The 24,942-nt window shown below is 37.7% G+C and overlaps 1 protein-coding gene across 2 annotated transcripts in view; it reads left to right on the top strand.

Annotated features, from left to right (window-relative positions):
- Positions 1–20,183, top strand: part of ube2j2 (ubiquitin-conjugating enzyme E2, J2 (UBC6 homolog, yeast)) — a 32,265-nt gene extending 12,082 nt beyond the window's left edge. For both annotated transcript variants that reach the window (XM_072586497.1, XM_072586496.1), the window contains 5 exons: positions 2,037–2,077; positions 6,718–6,820; positions 11,220–11,358; positions 16,475–16,555; positions 18,692–20,183. In XM_072586497.1, the coding sequence (XP_072442598.1) occupies positions 2,037–2,077; positions 6,718–6,820; positions 11,220–11,358; positions 16,475–16,555; positions 18,692–18,970 (643 nt within the window). In that variant the 3' untranslated portion in view covers positions 18,971–20,183. The remainder of the gene's footprint in view (positions 1–2,036; positions 2,078–6,717; positions 6,821–11,219; positions 11,359–16,474; positions 16,556–18,691) is intronic.
- The last annotated feature ends 4,759 nt before the right edge of the window (positions 20,184–24,942 follow it).

Below are 24,942 nucleotides of genomic sequence, written 5' to 3'. Positions count from 1 at the left end.
TGGGCACTGAGCAAAATAAGTCACTAACTGAAACCAGTCTCATTCCTAAAAATAAATCCTAAATCCTTTTGGCTGTTACTGGTTCAAACTGTAACTAGGTAGGACCTAAACCAATCAAATTAAACAAAATGTTTTGTCAATAATCTTTGACTTATCATTCTACTTTCTCTCACTTTAGACAAGAGGTTCAGAATAAAACTGTTAGCTTAGATTTCAGTATGTTTTTGTTTTTGTTTTGGCTGGTGCTGTTGCTAGATGTTCATTTCAGTGCTCTTTATTTAGCTAGGCTATCTGTGATAATGGTGATGGAGGAGTATGAGATGCTGTAAGTTGAGAGGTTTCAGGTCGTAAAGTTCTGGGCAGTTGATGATGACAAGTGCTTCCTAGATGCCTAATTTTTGGGCTGCTAAATTCCAATTCATGCTAATTTATTAGTGACTGCCAACTAACTTGCTTCAAGATATTTTGCCTGCACATAGTGTAGATTTCCTAACAATAATTAATTGTATGCAAAAAGACAACAGGCATTACCAATCTTGGAACTAGACAACATGTTGGCCTCTTGAGGGACTTCTACAGGACTTTCTGTGGGCATATTTAGGCTAATGGAAAAAGAGGGAAATTCCAATGATGAAACCCAACTCCCACGCTGCCATTATTTTGTTTACCAAAGTGCAAAGGGTTTGAATGTCCTGTTTTGCTATTTTCACTGAGGCTGCGTCTACATTGAAGGAGATCCAGTGTAAAAAAAAGTATTGGAATAGTCGTCATTTATGACTTTATATCATTGTATGTAGAGGTCCATAAACTGTATTTGTTACCAGAAACCCTCTGTGACTTTCCCAGAGCGCAACTAACTCTTGTAAGCAATATAGCCACGTACTATATATGCAATATAAATTTTCAGTTGTGTTAACTATTCTTTCTAAGAATTAGAATAACTGTGTAATATTTTAACCTGTACAATATAGTTACATGTTGTAAATGTTTTCTATCTTGTGGTTCGGTGGTGGTGGGGTGGGGGGAGAAGCAGAACCCTGCTGCACCATAAGTTGTTTACCTTTAGGTCAGTAGTTAACCTGAAATTTGTGTTTTCTATTAGAAAGTACTTGATTTATCACCTTCTTTTCAGTTTATTATTTTATAATAAACTGCTTACTGCACAACTTGCTAAATATATCCCTTCTGAATGATGATTCACAGTTGTACAAAATTTGAATTTATTTATGGTTCTACATTAGATATTTAAGTGCTATCATTTAATTAGTTTATCTCTGAAAATCAAATGAAATATCCAGTTTTCCAAAATCCCGTCCCTCGCTCTTGCCCCCTTCACTCACACTGATAAGGAGCATTGACAACCCAACATTGATGTAGTCTCATGCAAATCATTGGTTTCTTGGTTTAAATTAGCCATATTTGGGTTTCCAACTGGTGACAAGGCTAGTTGCTAATATTTTGGACGTCACTGACCAAATCTCTGCACCATCTCAATGTGGCAGAAATTAAACGCTGCAACCTTCAGGTTGTAAAGGTACTTTTTACTTTTAGAAATTGCTGTCAAACCGATTACAAATTGGTTTGGAATGATATTGATAAGTCCTAGCCATCAGTAATTTGTGGCGCATTTTTAAAATAAATAAACATTAAATTAATAAAAACGTGCAGTGTCCCATGTTAGATCTCTCATATTGCTATCTCTGTGCTATCGTTTGTAGCCAAGGCCTTCAATTTTCTACAAGATTATCAGAATATAGTGTCTTAATAGGTTAAAGTGTATCAAATGCCTTATGGTAACCCTGTATTCACTCGTGTACAATTACTGCAGCAGTGCTCTTTGAGAAATTTTACTCTGTTTCAATTCTCCACCACCAGCAATATACTGTAAATTCATATTTAGGCGTAACATGCTGGTCAAAGATTTAAAATTAATGCTTAGATTACAAATCGCCTTGTGTGTGCTAAATTTAAGCACAGAATTCTGGAAGTAGAATGAGAAAAAAATGGTTTCCTTAACATTTACTATTTCTTGCTAGGCATTATGTGGTACGAGGCCCTGAGAAAACACCTTATGAGGGTATGTATTGTTCTTATCTGATAACTGGCTGATATATTCTGTTTGTCTCACATTCATTAGTCGTTATATCATTATATAATAAACTGCTGCAGAGCCTGCAAAATATATCTTTTATTGACAGGTGTTCACTTATTTTCTGTTTCATGATTTGGCAGTAATGGCAAATTTCTTAATGGTTCTGTTTCAAAATTTTAAGTATTGTCATTTAATTTCTTATCCTCTGGCTATCAAAGGTGATGTACAACTTGTGTGTTGGGCTGTTTTCTATTATCAAACTTTTTCTGAACATTTAAGGTAGGGCAAAAATATTGTCGCAGTAATATTGCTTTTTCATGTCTGTTAATAATTGGATTTGCTGTTAAATAAGAATGTCATAACATCAAGACCTTTGCTTTAAATTAAAGGTTAATGGTAAAGAAATTCTGTTGCCCCACTGATTACAACAGGATCTTGACCAGATGGGCCAATGGGCTGAGGAGTGACAGATTGAGTTTAATTTAGATAAATGCGAGGTGCTGCAATTTGGGGAAGCAAATCTTAGCAGGACTTATACACTTAATAGTAAGGTCCTAGGGAGTGTTGGTGAACAAAGAGACCTTGGAGTGCAGGTTCATAGTTCGTTGAAAGTGGAGTCGCAGGTAGATAGGATAGTGAAGAAGGCATTTGGTATGCTTTCGTTTATTTCTCAGAGTATTGAGTACAGGAATTGGGAGGTCATGTTGTGGCTGTACAGGACATTGATTGGGCCATTGTTGGAATGTTGCGTGCAGTTCTGGTCTCCCTCCTATCGGAAGGATGTTGTGAAACTTGAAAGACCGAGAAAAGATTTACAAGAATGTTGCCAGGGTTGGAGGATTTGAGCTATAGGGAGAGGTTGAATAGGCTAGGGATGTTTACCCTGGAGCATTGGAGGCTGAGGGGTGATGTTATAGAGGTTTATAAAATCATGAGGGGCATGGATAGGGTTAATAGACAAGATATTTTCCCTGGGTTGGGGGGAGTCCAGAACTAGAGGGCATAGGTTTGGGGTGAGAGGGGAAAGATGCAAAAGAGACCTAAAGGGCAACGTTTTCACGCAGAGGGTGGTACATGTATGGAATGAGCTGCCAGAGGAAGTTGTGGAGGCTAGTACAATTGCAACATTTAAAAAGCATCTGGATGAGTATATGGTCCCAGTGCTGGCAGGTGGGACTAGAATGGTTTGGGATATCTGGTTGGCATGCACGAGTTGGACCGAAGGGTCTGCTTCCGTGCTGCATGTTTCTATGACTATGGTGAATGGTGTAAGAATGCATACCTATTCCTATTTAAAACAGAAATGAGAAGGAATTACTTTGCTCAAAAGGTTATGAATCTGTGGAATGAATTACTTCCGAGTGCAATGGATGCTGTGATGCTGAATAAACCTAAGGAGGAGATGGACTAACAGATATTCAATTAGTAATGGTTTAAAGATTATGAGGAGTGGGCAGGAAAGTGGAAATGAGAGCGAGATGCGATGAGCCATGATTGTATTAAATGGTGTAGCAGGGTTGAGGGGCTGAATTGCCTACTCCTGTTCCTAGGTGAAAGTGAGGACCGGAGATCCGAGTCAAGATTAGAGTGGTGCTGGAAAAGCACAGCAGGTCAGTCCTGCTCCTAGTTATGTTCAATGTTCTCTTGCTTTGAAGCAGTGAATGTAGTGAAAGATTGTAAGAGTATGTGCCCATAAAATTTGTGAAAATGAAGATGTTTATTTGTATTTGAAGACCAGTGTATCTTCCAAGTTGAGCAGCAGTGAGTAGGTCTGGGAGAGTGTTCACAGGAAGTAAGTGGGCAAATGCAGAAGCCACATAAAGCCTGGAGGGCAGGCAGCTGCCCTGAGGAGGGAGTAGATGTAAGTAACTTCAATTTAGATTTTATTTAAAAACGAAAAAAAGAGAGTAATTCATGTCTGTGCTGTAAGTTTGGACCAGTTAGCTAATTTTGTTTTTGCTAATGCCTATTCTCTGCAACCTCTGCAAAAACAGAAATGGGAGATGAGACTTTATCACAACCAATATTATATAGATATACTACCTACAACTTACATTTTGAGAATTGGATTTAAACATTGGCTGTTTACTTGTATGCTTGCAGGAATGCTTTCACACTCACTGTTAAATAAGTATTACTAGAGGATAGCTATACCAGTGGGATAAGATCTTTACATATCATCAGTGGACTGACCAAAAAAGCGAATTTATTCAGATCGTGATTTGTACAAGAAACAAGATTCAAATTTTATCTTGTTTTTTATCTTTATTATAATGTATTATTTTTCATTAAATGTTTTAATTATGGGGTGAATTAAGTCTTTGTTATATGAAAGAATTCTCATGATGTGTGTGCCCTAATTACAGGTGGATACCAGTGAAATCAATGTTGGCCAATACATTTAAAAGCAGAATGGTCAAAATTAGTTTGATGGTGTTGATCCTGATGAATACTCTGTGGGAAGTAATATTTAAAATGTTCTTTGTCTCCGACTGAAAATGTGGAATGGGGAACATGGTAGTGATCATGGGAAAGGATAGCTCTGTGAGCTATTTCAAGAACTGGGATAAAACTGAAGAGATTTGCTTTATTTTATTGTGACGAGGCTGTGGCTTTAAGAGGTATATTTTGTCCTGGTTTGTTTTAAGAAAGAGATTGAACAAGGAGTGCCAAGCATTTGTGGTAATGTAAACAACTTGAGGCCTTGATTTTTTGTAAAAGTTGGAGCAATAGCGTTCTAAGGGAGATAACTTGAAGGGCTTATGCCCGAAACATTGATTCCCCTATTCCTTGGATGCTGCCTGACCAGCTGTGCTTTTCCAGCGCCACACTTTTTTTCGACTCTGATCTCCAGCATCTGCAGTCCTCACTTTCTCCAAGTGGATTAAGGGTTACGGGGAGAAGGGGTTGAGAAACTTATCAGCCATGATTAAATGGCGGAGCTGAATGGCCTAATTTCTACTGTGTCTTATGGTCTAAGCAGCCTAGATGGGTGTGGTCAGCTGTAAAACCAGGATTTCCCTAGTGTTTCTTTTTAGCTTTAAGCAGTTGTTGTTGTGGGCTTGAAGGAGTGGAAGCAATTTTTCCATTTCTTCATTATAGCGAAAAGCTGGGGGTTTTCTTCCTAGGCTGCTAGAATGCGCGTGAGACAAAATCTGTTTTTCTGAATTTGCCATTTTGCAACAGGGTGTGTTTATGGGATGTTGCTATTTTGGAAAAGTTGATTAGTAGTCGTTCCTGTATGTGTTACTGTTTTCCAATAGAACTAAGTTATGCAAAATTTTCTTTCTTCTGTTATATTTTAATTGTCGTCATAGAGCGGTGCAGCATGGAAACAGACCCTTCAGTCCAACTCATCCATGTTGACCAGATATCCTAAATTAATCTAGTCCCGTTTGCCAGCATTTGGCCCATATCTCTCCAAAACCTTCCTATTCATATACCCATCAAAATGCCTTTTCAATGTTTGTAATTGTACCAGCCTCCACCACTTCCTCTGCAGCTCATTCCATACACGCACCACCCTCAGTGTGAAAAAGCTGCCCCTTAGGTCCCTTTTATATCTTATTCCCCTTTCACCTTAAACCAATGCTCTCGAGTTTTGCCCCCCCCCCCCCCCCCCCAGTGAAAAGACCTTGGGTATTTACCCTATCCATGCCCCTCATGATTTTATAAACCTCGATGAGGTCATTATTCAGCTTCTGACACTCCAAGGAAGATAACCTCAGCCTATTCAACCTCTCCCTATAGATCAAACCCTCCAACAATTGCAACATCATTGTAAATCTTTTCTGAACTCTTTCATCCTATAGCAGGGAGACCAGAATTGCACGCAGTATTTCAAAAGTAGTCTAACCAATGTCCTGTACAGCTGCAACATGACCTCCCAACTCCTATACTCAATGATAAAGGCAAGCAAAGCACACACCGCTTTCACTATTCTACGACTCCACTTTCAAAGAACTGTGAACCTGCAATCTTTATTCAGCAACACTCTTCGGGGTCTTCCCATTAAGTGTATAAATCCTGCCCTGATGTGTCTTTCCAAAATGTTTTTGAGTAAATTATGTTTTGCTTGATGTCAAGCAGTTTGACTGCTCGGAATGCATCTGGAACTCCGCACTTTGCATTTGCCTTTAAAATAAGAAAAAGTTAGAGTCTAGACGACCTTCTTAAAATTTTTTGAGGGGGTCTGGTCCATAACATTATATTGGGAAGCGATAACCTTGTTCAAATTGTGAATGTAATGTAGTGTTGACTCTACTGGCTGTGCATCTAGCCATGTGCAATACAAAAACAAAATGTTGGAAATGCTCGATTGGTTTGTCAGCATTTGGAGGAAGAGCAAAACCAAATTAGTATTTTGTCTAAATTAACTATTGGTCTGTTATTCTGTTTCTTTCCTCTTGCATGCTGCCTAAACTGCCAGGTTTTTCCAGCACTTTTTAGTTCTGATTTCCAGCCTCTGTGATATTTTGTTTTTGTGCTGGAACTCTCTATGTTCCATTTTTGGCATGGCCAAAGTCATAATGTAATAAATAACATTTGAAGTTTTAATTGCAGAATATGTTAAAATGAAGTCTACACAGATTCTAATAGTGCTCTTGTTTTCTCTCTAAATCTAGGCGGTCTTTATCATGGGAAGTTAGTTTTCCCCAGAGAATTTCCTTTCAAGCCCCCTAGTATTTATATGATCACACCAAATGGAAGATTCAAATGCAATACAAGGTAAGCAATCTCGTAAATAATTTGAAACTTTCATTAATAGTGTCAAAGCAGAGACATTAGCATACTGTACAACATTGTTAAAGATTATTATTATCTGTTCATTTCAAGTTTCATCCTTGGTTATGCACATTGTATGGCATTTAACGTTTCTGTATTTATGTTTTTAAAAGAACTTCACATTTCTGGTTACGTAGCTGTGCTGAAATTCTAGTCTCATGGAGTCATTAAAGAACAATAGTTCAAAGTTATTAAATGGTTTTAAAGTTGGTGCAAGTTTAGATGCTCCAAAGGCTCAACACTTTAAATAGTGAAGATTTTTAATGTTGTTTTGAATCACTAAAAGAGTAAATCATGGAGTCTTTCAAAGCGTTATTTTTACATATCATTAGCAATAGAAGAAGTCACTGTTATAATTCAGGTATTTCCAGGTACATGCCTTGCAATCAACAAAAGCCATAATTCCCTTGGAAACTAATTAATAATCTAGTATGTTTGTACTCCTGAGAAACCCCTTTCTCCCCTGATAGCCTAACTGGAAAGCTACAAAACTGCCTGTGCCAGATGTCCCCAGCATTACAGTCTTCAACCAATTCAATTTTCTCCATCAAGAAATGGCTGAAAGCATTAGATACTGCTAAAGCTATGGACCCTGAGAACATTTCGGCAATAGTGCTAAAGACTTGTGCTCCAGACTTGTCACACCCCGAGCCAAGCTGCTCCAGTACAGCTGTAACGTTAGCAGCAACCTGACCATGTGTGAGACTGCCCTGGTATGTCCTGCGCACAAAAAGCAGGGTGAATCCAACCAACCAATAACCAATTGCCTTAATTGGCAACCCATCCGCTATCTTGAGTATTCGCTCTAATACTATATCATAGTTCCTTCGCTGCTGGGTCAAAATCCTGGATCTGCCTCTTTAACATCACTGTGTATTAACAACGTACCTACCCCACATGGACTGCAGCAATTTGCAAAAGCAGCTAACCACCACCACCTCCAGGACAATACTTGTGAACTTCTCCAATGAGACTCACATTCCATGAATTAATTAAACAATTTCCTTTCTGATTGAGAAACCAGTGATGGGCTGTATTCTTTAAGCTCTAAGCTAGAAATCAGGTTATTAAAAGAGGAAATCAAACAGGAGCTAAAGCAGATAACACTTTTTACTACATTATGATAAATAATTTGTCTCCAGTAGTAGAAATCTACTCCATTGAAACCATTAATAATGCTCATTAGCTGTAACACATCCACAATGAAAATCTTTTAGATGCTCATTGTATCCAAGTAGCTCCAGCTTGTTGATACTTGGCAAAGAAGAGATCCATAAACATAGTTTATTTTGGATCCAAAGTCAATCTGTCTTTCATTTGGAAGTGTAAATTAAGTCAAAGTAAGATTATTTCTTTCACATTCTGAAATGGATAGGACACATGATGTATTGTTTTGTAATTACCCTGTTTTTGCTTTTATAGGTTTGTGAAGCAGGGTAAACTCTATACCAGGAGTGATAGGTTTACTCTCTGTCGGACTGCACACTCCTGAACAATTAATCATTTAGTGTCTGCCTGATATACAATACCTAATTACTTCTAACATTATTCATCTTTCTAACTAAGATAACTTATTTGTCTCAAGTGATGTAGAAGCCAGAAATGTGAATTAATTCTATTTCTAGAAAAGATGATTTAACATCCTGGGCTTATCATTGACTGGACACTTAACTAGACTAGCCATATAAATATTGTGTTTACAAGAGCAAGTCCGACTAGATATCCGATAGCAAATAACTCCCCTTCTGATTCCCCAAAGCTTGTCTATCATCTACAAGGCACAAGTCAGGAGTATGATGGAATACTCCCCACTTGCTTGACACCATCCAGGACAAAGCAACCTGCATGATGTGCACCACATACACGATCGTTCACTCCCTTTGCCACTGATACTCAGCAGTGGCAGTTTGTACCAACTATAAAACGCTCTGCAGAAATTCACCAAAGCTCCTTAGATAACACCTTTCAAATTCAAAACTGCTCCCATCTGGAAGGACAAAGAAAACATACATGGGAGCACTACCATGTACAAATTCCCCTCTAAACCATTTACAATCCTGTCTTGGAAACATATCATCTCTGCTTCAGTGACAATGTGTCAAAATCTTGGAATTCCCTTAATGATATTGTCCAACTCAAATGGACTGCAGCAGTTCAGGAAGACTGTTCATGGCTTTGTCAAGAGCAGCGAGTGGTGCCCACATGCCACAAATAGAAAAGAAACCTAGCAGTTGGGATCCAATTAAAAGTCTGCATTGGATGGCTCACTACCATTGTCCTGTAGTTGCATTTAATGTTTGCAGCCATTAAATGACTGCCAGTCAATTCTTAACAATGTTCCTAATCTCGCTGAATCGATTGAGAGCTGTGAGTGTAAATCACCTTCCTCCTATGAGGAAGGCAAGTCATTGCTAATTACTGTTACACAGATCACTTGTCAGTAGCTTACTGTAGGCCAGCAGGGAGGCAAGTGAGTGGCATTTCAGATCTCTTAATGACTTGCTGTATAGCCTTAGCAAACAATAAGCCTTAAAGCTCTTTGAACAAAAGTGTTCATATCTTTTGAAGGAGAAATAAAATGGAGTGTGTAGGAACTAAAGATATGTAAAATAAATATTGAATAATTTTAATTAATATAACCTTTAGAAATTTCTTATTGCACAGCAGAAATTCTTGGTGGCTTAGGCTCCCACAGTAGATTAACTGCAGTTGTTCATGGAGGCTATGTGACACCACATGCTTGAGGACAAGCAGGGGTGAGCAATAAATGGTAGCCTTGCTAGAGATGCTCATGTCCCATGAACAAATTTAGGAAAAAAAGTTGGCCCGAGTTTTTCCTCACAAATGGGTGTCCGATATCTGAGCATTATCAGAGTTTCAAAACATTTATTATCTTGAAATAGATTTAAAGGAGAGGCCTGTATACCCAATTTTGTTGTACCAAGCTTAATGTTTTCAGCTTAACTGAGGTTTCATAAAACCAGTGTGTATATTTTTTTAAAAATCACATTTAAGGTGCAAAAATTTCACCCTGTAAAAGCTTTAATCAAGCTAAGTTGCGTTCACTATTGATCAATGTAAACAGAAAATTTTCTTTGGGTAATATAGGAATGTTACCACTTGTGATTAGCCTATTGATTTTTTTGTTTAGAAAGTAATTAACAGTAGACTTCCTACTGTAAATTCTAAATAGTACACCCTATATTTGTTACAAAGTTAGAGATTAAGCAGTAATTCCATTTTCCAAAAACATGATTTGTTAAAGGTAGTTTTTTCCAGGTCCACTAGTAATCATATAATTCCTTTATCCGCATTTATGTGTCCAATAGTTAATATTTGTCATGTCATAGTATGTTGTGATTCCACAGTTGCCTCTTTTTCCTTTTGCTCCCAAATCCATTTATACTTGGCTTCTCCTGCTATTTTTAGAATATCACTTGTGTATAACTCGTTTTAACATTGGCGATTCAGTAGTTTTGTACTGTGACTGTTCATGTTTTTAGGCAGCATTTCAAGCCATCAGAATTTTGTAATGTTGTAAACAAAGCTTAAAAACCTGTGATGATACAGAAACAGACTTTGGACAATGATTTGTGTAATTGTTAGGTAACATTTCTTTTTAACTCATGCACTGCAGACTTATATTTAGGATATTGACATTATTTTACCAAGGATGTATGAACTTAACTATTTTTGCTTGAATTCTCAAAACAACAAAAATTTGAAGTTTACCATAAACTGCAAATGACTTCAATTTTTTTGATGAATACTCCTCCTGTTTGTGTCTGTGCCTTTAATACTTGTAGCATCACTTGAAGTCTTGAATGAAGAATCTCCATTTCTGGCACAAGGCATTGCTAAAAAAAATGTACATTAAAATGTTGTGTTTATATATTTTCCACATTTTTGGTCTTGTTTTCCCATTCTATTCCTTCCTTAAAAGCTAGTGCACTCTTGATTAATGAAGAGTTTTATATTTGATTTTCCATGACTTTGCTGGTACTCTAGCTGGCCACTGGAAGGTGCTGAAGTACTGGTCCCTGGCCTCCCTGTCCAAAATAATATTACTAGTTCTCTGAAGCTCCATCTGATCTGACTATGTGGGAACTCACAGGCTGACATCCAGCTGTGTTCTTGAGCTTTGCCTGAAAAATAATGCATTAAACTCTGTAGGCAGAGTCCCAAAGAGCAGCAGACTTTTATACATTGCCTAAAATACAGTTTGTGAAATGTGATTTACTACCTCACTGATGTCGATCTATAGACTGAGAAACTTGAAAAGTTGTATAACTCCTGTTTGGAAAAAACAACCTTAATTACAGTAAAGATCTTTACCTTGCAGGTTATGTCTTTCAATCACTGATTTTCATCCAGATACCTGGAACCCTGCCTGGTCTGTCTCTACAATCCTGACTGGTCTTCTTAGCTTCATGGTAGAAAAAGGGCCTACATTGGGTAGTATTGAAACTTCTGAATATACAGTGAGTTCCTTCCATTAATTACTAAAGAAAAGCCTTTTGCTATCATGCTATAGATTTTTCAAGGTTTGAACAGCATGATGTTGCTGCCTTTCACATTGTATTCTTATTCTGTTCCACTCTACCTCCCTTTTCTTATAGTCCCCTGAATCTCCTACATCTGGAGCTAAGGATGGTCTGCCTCTAAGTTCTCTTTCTCTGTATTGAGCATAACACTCCCTAGACAGACAAGAGTACAGTTCAATGGAAGTGGATTACTATTCTGTCTATTTCTTGTTTTCTAGGTCTATTATGTAATCTTCTTCTTTTTATTTTATGCTTACCTTGCATTCTTTCCAAATTTAAACATCTTCAAAATCCTTGCTATGTTCTTACTTGCAACCAGTCCCGCTTACCCATCACCCCATATTCGCTGTTATGCTTTTTGCTCCTGGTCAAACAATGCATTAATGTTAAAGTTTCCATTCTGTTTTCAAATTCTTTTTGTTCTCCCTACAAATCCCTACTCTCATTTCCACCAGTCTGGTTCCAGTCCAATATATCTCCACATGCTGCCATTTCTGACTTTTTAGCCATTCCTGATTTTAAATAGTGTGCAGCTGCCTAAGCTTTGCAATCGCTTCCTTCTATCTATTTCTCTGCCTTTTCACCTGACAATCCTCATTTAAAGTGATACTTATACTGGCCACTTTTACCAAGCTTTTGGTCCTCTGGCTTAAAGTCTGCTAATTTGGCAGTGTTAACCTTTGTTCTGTAATGCATCTCTAAAGCATCTTGGGATATTTATTACATTAAAGACAGTACATAAGTAGCGAGTTTTGAGAAGATTTGTAGCCCAAGTTGAGTGTTTGGTTGTAGGTTTGCTCGCTGAGCTGGCAGGTTCATTTCCAGACACTTCGTTACCCTACTAGGTAATATCTTCAGTGGGCCTCAGGCAAAGCAATGCTGAAAATTCCTGCTTTCTATTTATATGACTTCACCAATCAAAAGAAACCCAAACAAAAAAGTAGAAAGCAGGAATTTTCAGCAATGCTTTGCCTGAGGCCACTGAAGATATTACCTAGTAGGGTAACGAAACGTCTGGAAATGAACCTGCCAACTCTGCGAGCAAACCTACATCCACTGTATATAAATTAAAGTTGTCAAGTGAAAATATGTTTCGTTCATTTTATAATTATTGATCAGTCTGCCAGTCATCAATACCAAATGTATCGGGCTCACATGCAAGTGGATAGAGAGCCTTCAGGTGCTCCTTGAGTTTGGTATACGTAGAAATTTTATTAACCATATTTCCACCTTTCACCTCTATATTTAGGGTCACATTCTGAAATTATTGGATCTTTCTGTCAGTGAGAGCTGTTTGTTCTTTTGTCAGTACTATGGGAAAATAAACTGATCTTCAGTTTTTGTGTATTAACACATTTAATCATCTTAGCTGGGTTTTCTCTCTATTTATTTACAAAAGTTAATAATTTTGAAGCTTCTGGTTTCAGAATAGTTTATTGTTTGGTATGTTCATTGCCGTGATGCAGCTGATGATCTTGTTTGCTTTCAAAACCTAATCTTCTTGCTGTAAGCCTTTCAAAATGGTTGGCTACTAGCATCCCAAACCCTAAAAATGAACAACCTGTTGTAAGTTTTACAGTAGGTTTGTTGTGGTTATTCAATGTACTGGGAAGATTTTGCTAGTTTGTCTGATTTAATAGATTCACAAGTGTCTCCAATGCTGGCTTGTCAAAGAATAGACCTCCGGCTCAAACAGAGATGCAAGGAATGCTACAAAGCAATGTCGTCTACTGAGCTGTATCCTGTATTAGTTCAAAGCAGAGAGGAGACTTTGCGGGTTTTCTGGGGGTTGGATAGTCTACTGTAATTCAAGCTCTGACTTTGTGATCAAAATTTGCTTAAGTATTCTGGCACTGGAACATTAGGAAAAAAAGAATGATTACAAAGACAATTTTTGAAATTGAAAACTTGTTTGAATGATTTTGGCTAGCTTTCAGTTTTCTAGCTACTCTTTGGTGCTAACTGATGCTTAATCATCAGCGATGTTTGAATGTATCTAATTTTATGATCCTCTGGATTTTTCAGAATGCTATTCCCTCAAATGCCAGTTGATGTCCAGAGTATCATTTTGAAACTGTTGAAGTTTAAAGCTTTCACTCCTGTTTGCATAGATTTGCAAGGTTTTAGTGTTTTGCTTTTGTTGGTCCTGGTCCAGTTGTTAGGCAATAATCAATGTTGCCTCTACTCTAATAGCATCATAAAGGCATCTCATTACCAGCAGATCCAAGCACTGTTTGAGTCCACTAAGTCATGATCTACTTATTAATAAAGGCAGATGAAATAATAGGCTTTACCTTTTTAAAGAAAAGTTATACATTTTTAATTAATGGAGTGAAATGCCTCTTTCCCTAACTTCTGGGCTGTGGTTGTATTTTTATTAAGTTTGCTTAGATCTACTCTTCATGGGTCTTTCTGTGCAAGATGCTTTACTACAAATGGAGATGTGCTTCTGAACTTCTTGGATGTCTGAAAGTCTACAAAATAATATAGATGGGTTAAGTGATTGTACTCCATCTGCCAGACCCTTGCCCAATGTTGGTAAATGCAAGGTAGTTCATTTTGGTAGGAACAACAGCAAAATGGACTACTATTTAAATGGTGAAATATTGCAGCATGCAGCTGTACAGAGAGTCTTGGGTGTCCGTGTGCATGAGTCATAAAACATTAGGTTGCAGGTGCAGCAGGTAATTCAGATGGCAAATGGAATATTGTCATTCATTGCTAGAGGGAATGATTTAAAAACAGGGAGGTTATGGTGCAGTTGTATAGGGTGCTGGTAAAGGCACACCTTGAATACTGTGTACGGTTTGAGTCTCCTTACTTGAGAAAGAATGTACTGCACTGGAGGGGTGCAGAAGAGGTTCACAAGATTGATTCTGGAATTGAGAGGGTTGGCTTATGGGGAGAGAGATTGAATAGACTGGGGCTATACTCATTGGAATTTAGAAGAATGGGGGAATCTTATAGAAATGTTATAAAATAATGATGGGAATTGATAGAAGCAGGGAGCTTGTTTCCACTGGATGGTGAAACTAGAATTGGGGGGGGGGGGTACAGTCTCAAAATTAGGGGGAACAGATTTTAGGACTGAGTTGAGGAAGAACTTCTTCATCCGAGGGTTGTGAATGAGTGGAATTCCCTGCCCAGTGAAGCAGTTGAGGCTACCTAGTTGAATGTTTTTTAAGGCAATGTTAGATGTCTGAACAGTAAAGGAATTAAGGGTTATGGTGAACGGGTGGGTGACTGGAGCTGAGTCCACGAAAAGATCAGCCATGGTCTTATTGAATGGCGGAGCAGGTTCAGTGGGCCAGACGGCCTACTCCTACTCCTGCTCCTGCTCCTGTTTCTTATGGATATTCCCATTAACTTCTATTATCTGGCCACCAGTGTAGCCATGTAGTAACAGTGGTGGTTAAGACATATTTGCCATTATAATTAAATCCATCCTGAAGCAACCTACACATGCACAGGCGTCAGATTTATGAATAAACTGGAGCTTGATAACCTCGAATCTGTTTCAGCTACAAGCTGCACCATAAGCATTGTTTGTGGTTATGTGCCACATTCAAAAAATATTTACCCGAGTAATGATAACAAGGTCAGAAGAATCTTAGTGTGCTGAGCTATGTAGTATTTATGTGTCCAGTCAGCATCATAAAACCTGCAGAAAATCAGGAGCCCAGCTTAAAAATGTCCTTAGCCATTGGTCATGTGTTGGCAAATGACACTGATTACAAGAGACCTTCAGTAATGTAAGAGCACCTTAGCTGCTTATTTTTTAAAAAGGTAAGGGCAAGTTAATACTCTTGAAATTGGACAGTAGGATATATCTCTCTTAGTTTCACAATGCACAAGAAGTATTTTGTTCTATTTGTGGCACAGCGCATTTTCGGGCCACTCTATACACTTTGCAGTGAAATTTTCAGATTTTCACAAAGTATTTGTTTTTCATGCATATCTTTTTAATTTTAAGAGCTAGATTTAAGTCTTATTATTATAATGTGTCCACAGAACTGCCGCCTTCCATTTCTAGCTCTCTGTTATTTCACCACGATTTATCTGAATGTTTGGATAAGGAGAAATGTTGCATTACCTCCTATAATTATTGTCTGTTCAGCTGCAAAGATTGGAATACCCTCTCTGTTTGCCATGTATTAACCTAGAAATACTTGGGTATTTTGTTTATGTGAGAAAACAGTTTGCACTATCATGTTCTCAAATACCTCCAAAGATTGAATGCTAAATAATGTTAATTCCACGTTTGCCATAGATGTTTTTGAAAGTTTAGGTCAGGTAGGATTAGAGATTTGGGAAGGAGGAGGAGATGGTGACTTGTAACATGGGGACAGAGGATGAACTGAGCAGGGGGTAATGAACAATCTTGGGTCAAATTCTTACTTAGCAGTCACACCAAGATATGAAAACCACTGGGTTGGAATGCAAACTCAAAACCGTTTGCTAGCAGAGGAAAGGGCTAATGTGCTCCTGGGCGTTTGTGGTCTACTGGACAGGAATTTGGGTCAGTGAAGGGATGCTGAGGTCAAATTTGTTCAATGTTTGGGGTAAATTGAGGCCCCAGAATATGCACAGGTGAGGTTGTGGGCTGAAAATAGGCACAATTCAGAGAGTTAAAATAGAACTCATTGTGAGAAGCTAGGGCTGATGGCTGCAGTTTCGCTTTGTGTTAAGTGTCTGGCGACTCGTTTGGGTGAGGGATCATCCCATCAGGGCTAGATCTAATATTGATCAAATGATCATGGTTTGTTTTTATTTGCACTGTCAGCCTACTGGGGCTATACCATTTAGAATCTTGAAAGCACTGATCATTTTTAAGGTTTGATAGATATTAACTTGCTCTGAATAATGCTTTAAAATCAATTTTTGATCGAATACTTTACTGTCTTTGAAAAGTTACTTGTCAATTTTCTTTATAAATTCAGTAATGTTTTGTTTTAACTGACAATACATTAGAATTGTCGTGTGGCAGTTTATCCTGATTCTTGAATAAATCCAAAGTAATGCTTATATGTTGAATCTTTTTTTTTCCTTGCAGAAAAGGCAACTTGCTGCCCAAAGCAGTGCTTTTAATCTAAAGGATAAAGTGTTCTGTGAACTCTTCCCAGATTTAGTAGGGGTAAGTGGTCATACCTCTGACCAATAGTACAAAAACAATCTTGTCTCCATTGATATTGAATTAAGTAGTGGAAATGATGAAAAACAATGAAACCAGATTTAGAATGTTGAAATTCTTCAGTTAACTGGACAGGTTGTATCAGATTTTCTTGAGTGAGTAGACACTGTAGAGTTTTGAGAATGCAAGTTGAAATCAAAAGAAGGGTGGATTTAATAGAACAGGAGTGGTGCATGTTGATTGGAAAGAAGATCTGGAGATCATTGCAGCTAAATGTTCATAGCTATCTGTGCTGAAATTTGTTGACCTGACTTATGTAGCACAGTCTCTGACAGTGTTCTCATTTAATCTGAATCCTGCCACAGTACGGAGGAGTCTAATTTAATCTGCGCAGGTGACAGTAGGAAATTGGTTGAAGATTTTTTTAAAATAATTTAATATTTTTTAAGTTAAGGACAGGCAGCAACATAGAAATCTACAAATTCTCAGAATCTAACTTTAAAATAATGCTGGCAAATGGGAACAGACTAATTTAGGATATCTGGTCAGCATGAATGTGTTGGAATGGAGGGTCTGTTTCCATGCTATACAGCTCTGAGTGGTTGAGTTTGTTTCTGTGATCTTGTAATCATAAATTTGTAGTTGTTTTTCCTTTGCTCATGTGCAATTCATATTTGGTAAACTTAGATCTTTATGATTTGGAGATGCCGCTATTGTACTGGGATGTACAAAGTTAAAAATCACACAACACCGGGTTATAGTCCAACAGGTCTAATTGGAAGCACTAGCTTTTGGAGTGCCGCTCCTTCATCAGGTGGTTGTGAAGGACACAATTGTAAGGCACAGAATTTATAGCAAAAGTTTACAGTATGATGTCACTGAAACTATACATTGAAAAATACCTTGATTGTTTGTTGATGGATGAATGGGTACCGCGCAACAATCAACAGACAGGACTGTTCCCTCCCAGTTAGGGAACACTTCAGTGGTCCAGGACATTCGACCACGGACCGTCAGGTGACCATCCTTCAAGGCGGACTTCGGGACCGGCAGCAGCGAAAAGTGGCCGAGCGATGGCTGATAGCTAAGTTCCATATCCATCGGGAGGGCCTCAACCGGGACCTTAGGTTCATGTCGCACTATTGCACTATATACACACACACACGCATGCACACAGACACACACGCACTCCTACAGACTCACATGCATCCTCTCACAGACTTATACCACTTTACATTCACACACACAAATACACACTCTCTCACATTCAGAACCCCCCCCCCCCCACACACACCCCCCACACCCCCCCCCCCACACACACCCCCTCCACACACACCCCCCCCATACACACACACACACACACACACACACACACTCTCTCTCTCTCTCTCTCTCTCTCTCTCTCTCTCTCTCTCTCTCTCTCTCTCTCTCTCTCTCTCTCTCTCTCTCTCTCTCTCTCTCTCTCTCTCTCTCTCTCTCTCTCTCATACCCATATATGTTTGTGGGTGAATTTGTACTTGCAGAGTTACATTGTACTTTGCTCAAAAAATGAATCCATATAAGACTCTGTCAACTCACTTTTTACATTAGAATCAGACCAAACATTATGGCACAGACAGGGAACACAGGGGCTAACACCTTCAACATATTATCTGGCTAACTTGAAAATGTAACTTTTTTTAAAAAAAAGTTTTGTGATTTACATATGAAAGAAGTGAGACTATCATGATATTCGAACAGATGAAAGACTCAACAAACAATCAAGGTACTTTTCAATGTATAGTTTCAGTTACATCACACTGTAAACTTTTGCTGTAAATTCTTTGTCTTACAATTGTGTCCTCCACAACCACCTGATGAAGGAGCGGTTCTCCGAAAGCTAGCGCTTCCAAATAAACCTGTTGGACTATAACCTGGTGTTGTGTGATTTTTTAACTAGATCTTTATGGGTCTTTTCCACCCTACCGTCAGTCATTTTTATTACACTTGCAAGGGATTCTGGGTCAATACTTTTCAGAGAGGTATATTCATGAGATGAATTTAAGAACAAAGGATAAAGTGCAAGGAAAAGGGGAAGAAACCAGGAAGATCTAAGCAAAACAGATTTAATGACATTAGTTTTATTTCTTTCAACTCTAGGAAATAAAGGAAAAGCAACGAGCACAAGAAGAACTAAGTAATAGGGCTCAGGCCTTGCCTCTACCAGATGTTATCCCTGATGGTGAAGTGCACCAAAATGGTATGCCGCTTCTTAATGGCCATGCAGTGCTACCGGCTGCCAACCACCAAGGCCTTCAGCAGGCCAACCGAAACCACGGACTCCTAGGGGGAGCTTTAGCAAACTTATTTGTCATTGTTGGTTTTGCAGCCTTTGCTTACACAGTGAAGTATGTGTTACGAAGCATAGCACAAGAATAAAGCTGCTGAAGAGACCAAATCACTGCAACCTTGCAAACAAATTGGACTCCTTTTGGGGAAACGTTGCAGAAAGGCAAGATTAAGACTGTTCGCTGGAGTGATGTAATTAAAATTACATTTGTATATGTACAAAAGTGACCAATTAGAGCCTATGGTTTTGTTTCAGAGATGTACAGATCAACGGAGCTAACAAATAGTTCAAGAATATGCAAGGGTTCGGATTTACTATACTGGTCAAGCATATTTTACAGTGGATGACCAATATTCTGCCTCTTAATTATGGTGAATCTGAAACTTGTGCTATTTGTAAAAGGGGTGTGTTTTGCAGCAGCATTTTCAGATTTTAATTGTTTACTTCACAATGATTAAAAATCTATGCCCCCAACATAAATGACTTTTTAATGTATTTATATTACAGTTGTCCTCAGAATATATTGGAAGCATTTCTGAAATAAAAACAAAATGCAGAAATTAAATGCTAAACAGAATAAAACTGAGCATGGACTTAAAAAGTAGGAGTTTGGCAAAATTCAAAAGGCAAGGGAACGATATTGGTCATTCGGTGTAATGTAAGTGACCGCCAGAGAAATCAAGACCTTGTGCACATTCCAACAAACTGATTACAGGCTTTTCCTCATTAGGTTTATGGGTAACTCTTTGGCAAAACAGTTACAGAAACCATAATTTATAAATGAAATTTGTTTTGTAATTGTTCTCCTTGAAGAAAAGATGCTCAATGCCCCATTTGTATCGTTGGAAACAGTGCTTTAATGGACAATAATTTGCTGCTTAACCAGTTATTTCTGGACAATGTTAAGTTTGCCTTTCCTTTTACGCAATATCTTTAGAATTTTGCAATACATTTTCCAAAAAAAAAACCTGTGTAAAAAATTTGATAGACATGGCAATATACACAATTGTAAATTGGTGATTTAAGAAGCTCTTTGCAATTCCTCATCCTAATTTTATGGGTGGCATTACACATTAAAATAGGGTATTTGGAATTCTGTTAAATGTCCTTTCTAACAAGCAATAGAAGTTAGATTACATTTTCACTTGACTGAAGACACTGTCATTTTGCTAAATTTAAGTACCTTTCTGGATGTAGTTATACATGTCCCACTCGGCTGTTCATCTGAAATGAACGTGTTGTGTGTAATAGCGATGACTGGTTTGTAAATTGACTATCAATAAAATTTACAGGATATAGTAATATTGTTGCTTGTCTTTAATGTCATTGAAAGAAAAAATCTAAAAACTTTCCAAAATTTGTTACTTATTTTCCATGAAGAGACTGTTATTAACATAAATGTAAAGTCCACAATTTTATTCTGAAAGTACTGAGTAGGGAAATGTTTGTCATTCATTTAAGTTTCTACAGTTCTATTTTATAATGTACAAAATATTTGTCAAGCCTTAGAAAGTGTTTCTTGAAAGCTGTGTTGGAATTGAGAATGTGTTGGTGACTTTTTATTTTTGAATTATTTGAAAACCGAATGGAAAAACAATGCAAATTCATTAAATTGACGAGCATTAAAGTTATAACTTTGCAAGACTTCCCTGCATCATCCATAAGATTATTTTAATATTTGAAAAAGTTTTTTTTTAAACCCTTATTCCTTAAAAGTGAGAGTTAAATTGCAAGCTTTAATGTAAACTATACAATCTGGAAACCATTGCTGAATTTGCCCAGAGAGATCTATTTTAAAGTTTTTTTTAAAGTTGACTTCAGTACTTGATAAGGTTTATGTTCTGATCTGTTTGCTTTTAAAATCAATACATTCTTTTTCACAAATGAAAATAGAAATTCAGATCATCCCTTTTGTACTGGATTTTCCTGGATTCTGCCACCACCTCTTCGTCATTGTTATCCTTTTGAGACTGCTCAAGAAGCAAAGTGCTGGGACACTTGGATGGTTTCTGGACTAGTGGAATATGGGTAGTGGGAATGAAGAAGATTGCAGGAGAACATAGATTCATGAGCTCAGTCAGCAATTCAATGCAGAGAAATGTGTAATAATACATTTTGGATGGATACTGTAAAAGATTAAAAGAGGTGGTGGAATTGAGGTTTTTCGTTTAAAACACGAATTAAATAAAATGAAAATGAAATCTGGGGTTTTGTTAAATTTTGAAAAAGATTTAGCCACAGTCACTGCACATTTTATGCAAGGATATTTGAATGATAGTTATAATAGCACCAGGGCAATAGATCTTTTCATAAATTAACAGAGGACGTAATATGTAATCCAACATAATTTAAACTTGTGTCCTGCTGTTTGGTGAACTTCCTAGACGTCACTCAGGAAATTTCTGTCCATTGGTTGTGCTTTAGACTCTTTGTTCAGGTTATAATTGCCTGGTTAGTAATTCATAGTTAATTTTAGCTATTTTGATATTGTGAGCACAGATTACATTGTGAAGTGAAGATTGATTTGCACTTGTAGGCAGTAGTGTATTTTAAGAGTGACTATAATGATCATTTGCCATGATTGCCTTGAACATGGTTTCCTATATCTTGACATTACAGCTACAAAAATAGAGAAAAATCAGCTGTAATTCTTTCTTCTATACTGACATGGATCAAGCATCACAGATGATTGTAAACTGAGCTTGTCCTTTATCCATGGCTCAATCATAGTACTGCCCTAAGTCAAAAGATGGTTCAGGTCACGGCGCAGAAGTTTGTGAGCACAAAATCTAGACTGGCAGTCCAAAACAATATCAGAAATGCTGTGTTAACGGAGATGCTTTCTTTCAAATGAGATGCAAAACCTTGATTCTTTCAAGTGGAGGCAAAAAAGCCTGTGGCATTATTTCTTGGAACAGAGCAGTTCTTTGCAGCATCCTGACCGATATTTATCCTCAATCATAGTTTGGTTTTAAAAAAAAACTAATGATCATTACCATATTGTTGGTTGTGTTGGATTTCAGTATGTAAAATTCACTGCCACCTTTCATGCATTACAACAATGACCTCAGTACTGGACTAAATTGGCTGTAATGATATTTGAAGTATTGTTGTGGAAGCTACTGTATAACTAAAACGGGTTGAATATAAAATTGTTTTCGATCTCACGTGCTCTTAGTTATCCCACTTGCATGTGCTTTTCATTGCTTCTCTCTCAAATATGTGATTGTTATATTTTCTTAGTTACCATTAGACCATTTTTGTGCTGTTTTGTCTAAGTCAGTTGTGTACTCTTGCAGCTGCTTTATTCTATTTTGGACAACGTGTGAAATGAAGGCCAGGTTTTCCCTCTGGATGCATAAGATCTCCTGGTACCATTGGCAAAGCTGTACTTATTGCCTTAGTTGATAATCTTTCTTAACATTATTAAGAGGTTATTTGGTAATTTGTTGCTGCTTGGAATTTTGTGTTCAATTTGACTGTTTTGTTTACCTACATTGCAATGATTGTAATTTGTCAGTGAGTTCCTTGGCTGTAAGGTGCATTGATGTATAGAGACACATGGAAATGCAAGTCCGTGTTCCTTTATGTTAATTTACTGAATGCAGTAATGGCTGGAATACCTCATTGCAGCATTGTAAATGGGGCCAAGCATTTGGGAGATTGAGCCCAATGTTGTCCATCCTTAATTTTCACACATGCACACAGCCACAGATTCATGGGACCTGATGAACTTCTGTTCTTACTGATTTTTGCCTTTGCCTTAACCTCCAGAGACACTGGGCCCATTTGGAGGTACCCAACTGAAACCCTGACTGAAATAATTCAAGAAGCTAACTTGGGCATTACAACAGAAATCTCCCGGTCAATGGGTCATCGTTTGGGCATGGGAGTGGGGTGATAATTACAAAATGTGGTTGCACATGTTTTTGCATCAGGATTTATGCTCCTTTCATAGACTTTTCACCCCTGACATTGACCTTTTTAAAATACATTCAAAAGTAATGGGGCACATATTGCATCAAATTTTATGAGCATTTTCCTCCAATTGGACTTTACCATAAAAGTAGCTGTTATCTCTGTAGGTGGCATGTAACCGGAGTTTCAATTTCACATGTATTGTCAATTTCACCCATCATCAGGTCCCTCGCAATAGTTACTACTTTAGGAAGATGATGCAGTAAAAATATTTTGTGCTAAATTTTCTGGAGGGTTCCAACATTGTTCTAATAGTTGTAAATGGCGCCGTAACATGGAGCAGGAAACCAGTTACTTTGTATGACCACTTCAACCCTGTACTTGAGAGTTTGTAACATTCTTTGAGGCGATGTGCTGCTATGTTTTCAGCAGCTGCTTGTCAGTGCATGAAGAACTTAAAGTAATGCCTTTGAATCTCTTGCCTTTGAATAGTTTAAACATCCCATCTAAGTGACCGCAATATGGTAGTCCCTTGATGTTTCACTGCAGTGTCATCTGAAATTAAGTTCCAAAATACTCTTGATACTGAGGCACATTAATACTTAAAACTCCATGACTTTAATATGCCTCCTTTTTTTCTCATGCCTGTCAGTGAATGTTTTCATTTGTTTCTGTTTGCACACGCAATATGAATGGAGTTACTATTACCAGGATTAGTAAAGTTTTATTAATAATAGATGCAAAGCAAAATTTGGGCATGTTGGTAAGCTGTTTCGTGGCCTGTTTTTAATTAACTTTAATTTATTGGCAGGTATTGATTTCCATACGCTGCTTACATTCGCAACTGATAAGTGAATGATTACCTTTGCCGGGTCAATGAACCCTCAAAAATGCTTCTGCAATCTTGTGACAAATAAGGTTCCTCCAGAACTCAATTAATGGTTACTAAGTGGGCCCAAATAACAGAAATTTGAACGCATCACATGGCCTGAAGTAAGAATCCTGCAGGTGGTTTGTCCCAATCTGCCAAGCCATTTCCCCAATCAACTGCAACTTGGTTCCAGTCACATCACTAGTAAAGCAAAAGAAAAAAAATGTTTGAGACCAGAGACATGCAGCTGTTCACAACTGGACTGGATTTTGTTTCCATTTTTCAGATGCTGTCAGAATTCACATCAGTTGTTATGCCTTGTGCAATTCAATGGAATACCACAAAGTTGTTTTCTTAAATTTATTCATCAGAAGTGGATGTGGCTGGTTGGGCCATCATTTCAGGGCTAGCTCTAAGAAAGTTTCTGCACAAAGAACTTTTATTACTTTGTGGGACTTGGGCATTGGTGGCAAGGCACTATTTAGTACCCATCCCTAAACTTGTGGCTTGCTAGGCTATTTTGTACATGAAATGTGCTGAGATGTCTCCCTTTCCAGTTTATGGAGGAGCCTTCCCAAGGTTGTGGGTTCAATCAAGGGAGGACTGGCAAGATGCTACCTCACACTAAGTCCACTCTAGTGCTTGGGCTTTTAAAAATCTTTGTTAAACGTGAGTCTGTTATTTGATCCTTCAATCTCATTATTTCTCAGCATCACTCATAATTTGTTTAAAGCTCATTTGATGTTTTCTAAAATGAAGCCCACTGTGCACGTCTAATCATTTTTTTCTTTTTTTAAAGGCTTTCTTTTTTTATATAAATCCCACTCTCTCTATGTTTTGTCCGGTTCTGACTTTCATGTGAAGTTTCCCAACACTTTATGTTTTTAGAAGCCTGACTACCCTTGGTATCACCTATTCAAAGCTTATGTTCTATAAATGATATCTTTTGAATAAAATTGAAATATTCCAGAGTTGTTATATTTGTAATGTTCTTGGACTGACATTGCAGCATGTACAGTCAGGAAGAAGCCAGGATTACCTGTTCATTAATATTAATTGAGAGCCACAGACAAAATACATGATTTCAGATAATACACGATTGTAATAATAATAAAGCAGTACTTCAGAGTTTTTCTTCCCTTTTTGAGATATATATATATATCAGGCAAAAGTGAATTAAATGAGCGGATTAAAGATTTTGCTTTCCACTTGTAGGTTTAAGACATAAACCCAGGGATTATGACGTCAGGAGAGGAGGAATTGAGTTCAGAT

The sequence above is a fragment of the Chiloscyllium punctatum genome, chromosome 16, assembly GCF_047496795.1.
Source record: "Chiloscyllium punctatum isolate Juve2018m chromosome 16, sChiPun1.3, whole genome shotgun sequence".
Taxonomy (NCBI): Eukaryota; Metazoa; Chordata; class Chondrichthyes; order Orectolobiformes; family Hemiscylliidae; genus Chiloscyllium; species Chiloscyllium punctatum.
This window is presented reverse-complemented; position numbering and strand designations above follow the sequence as displayed.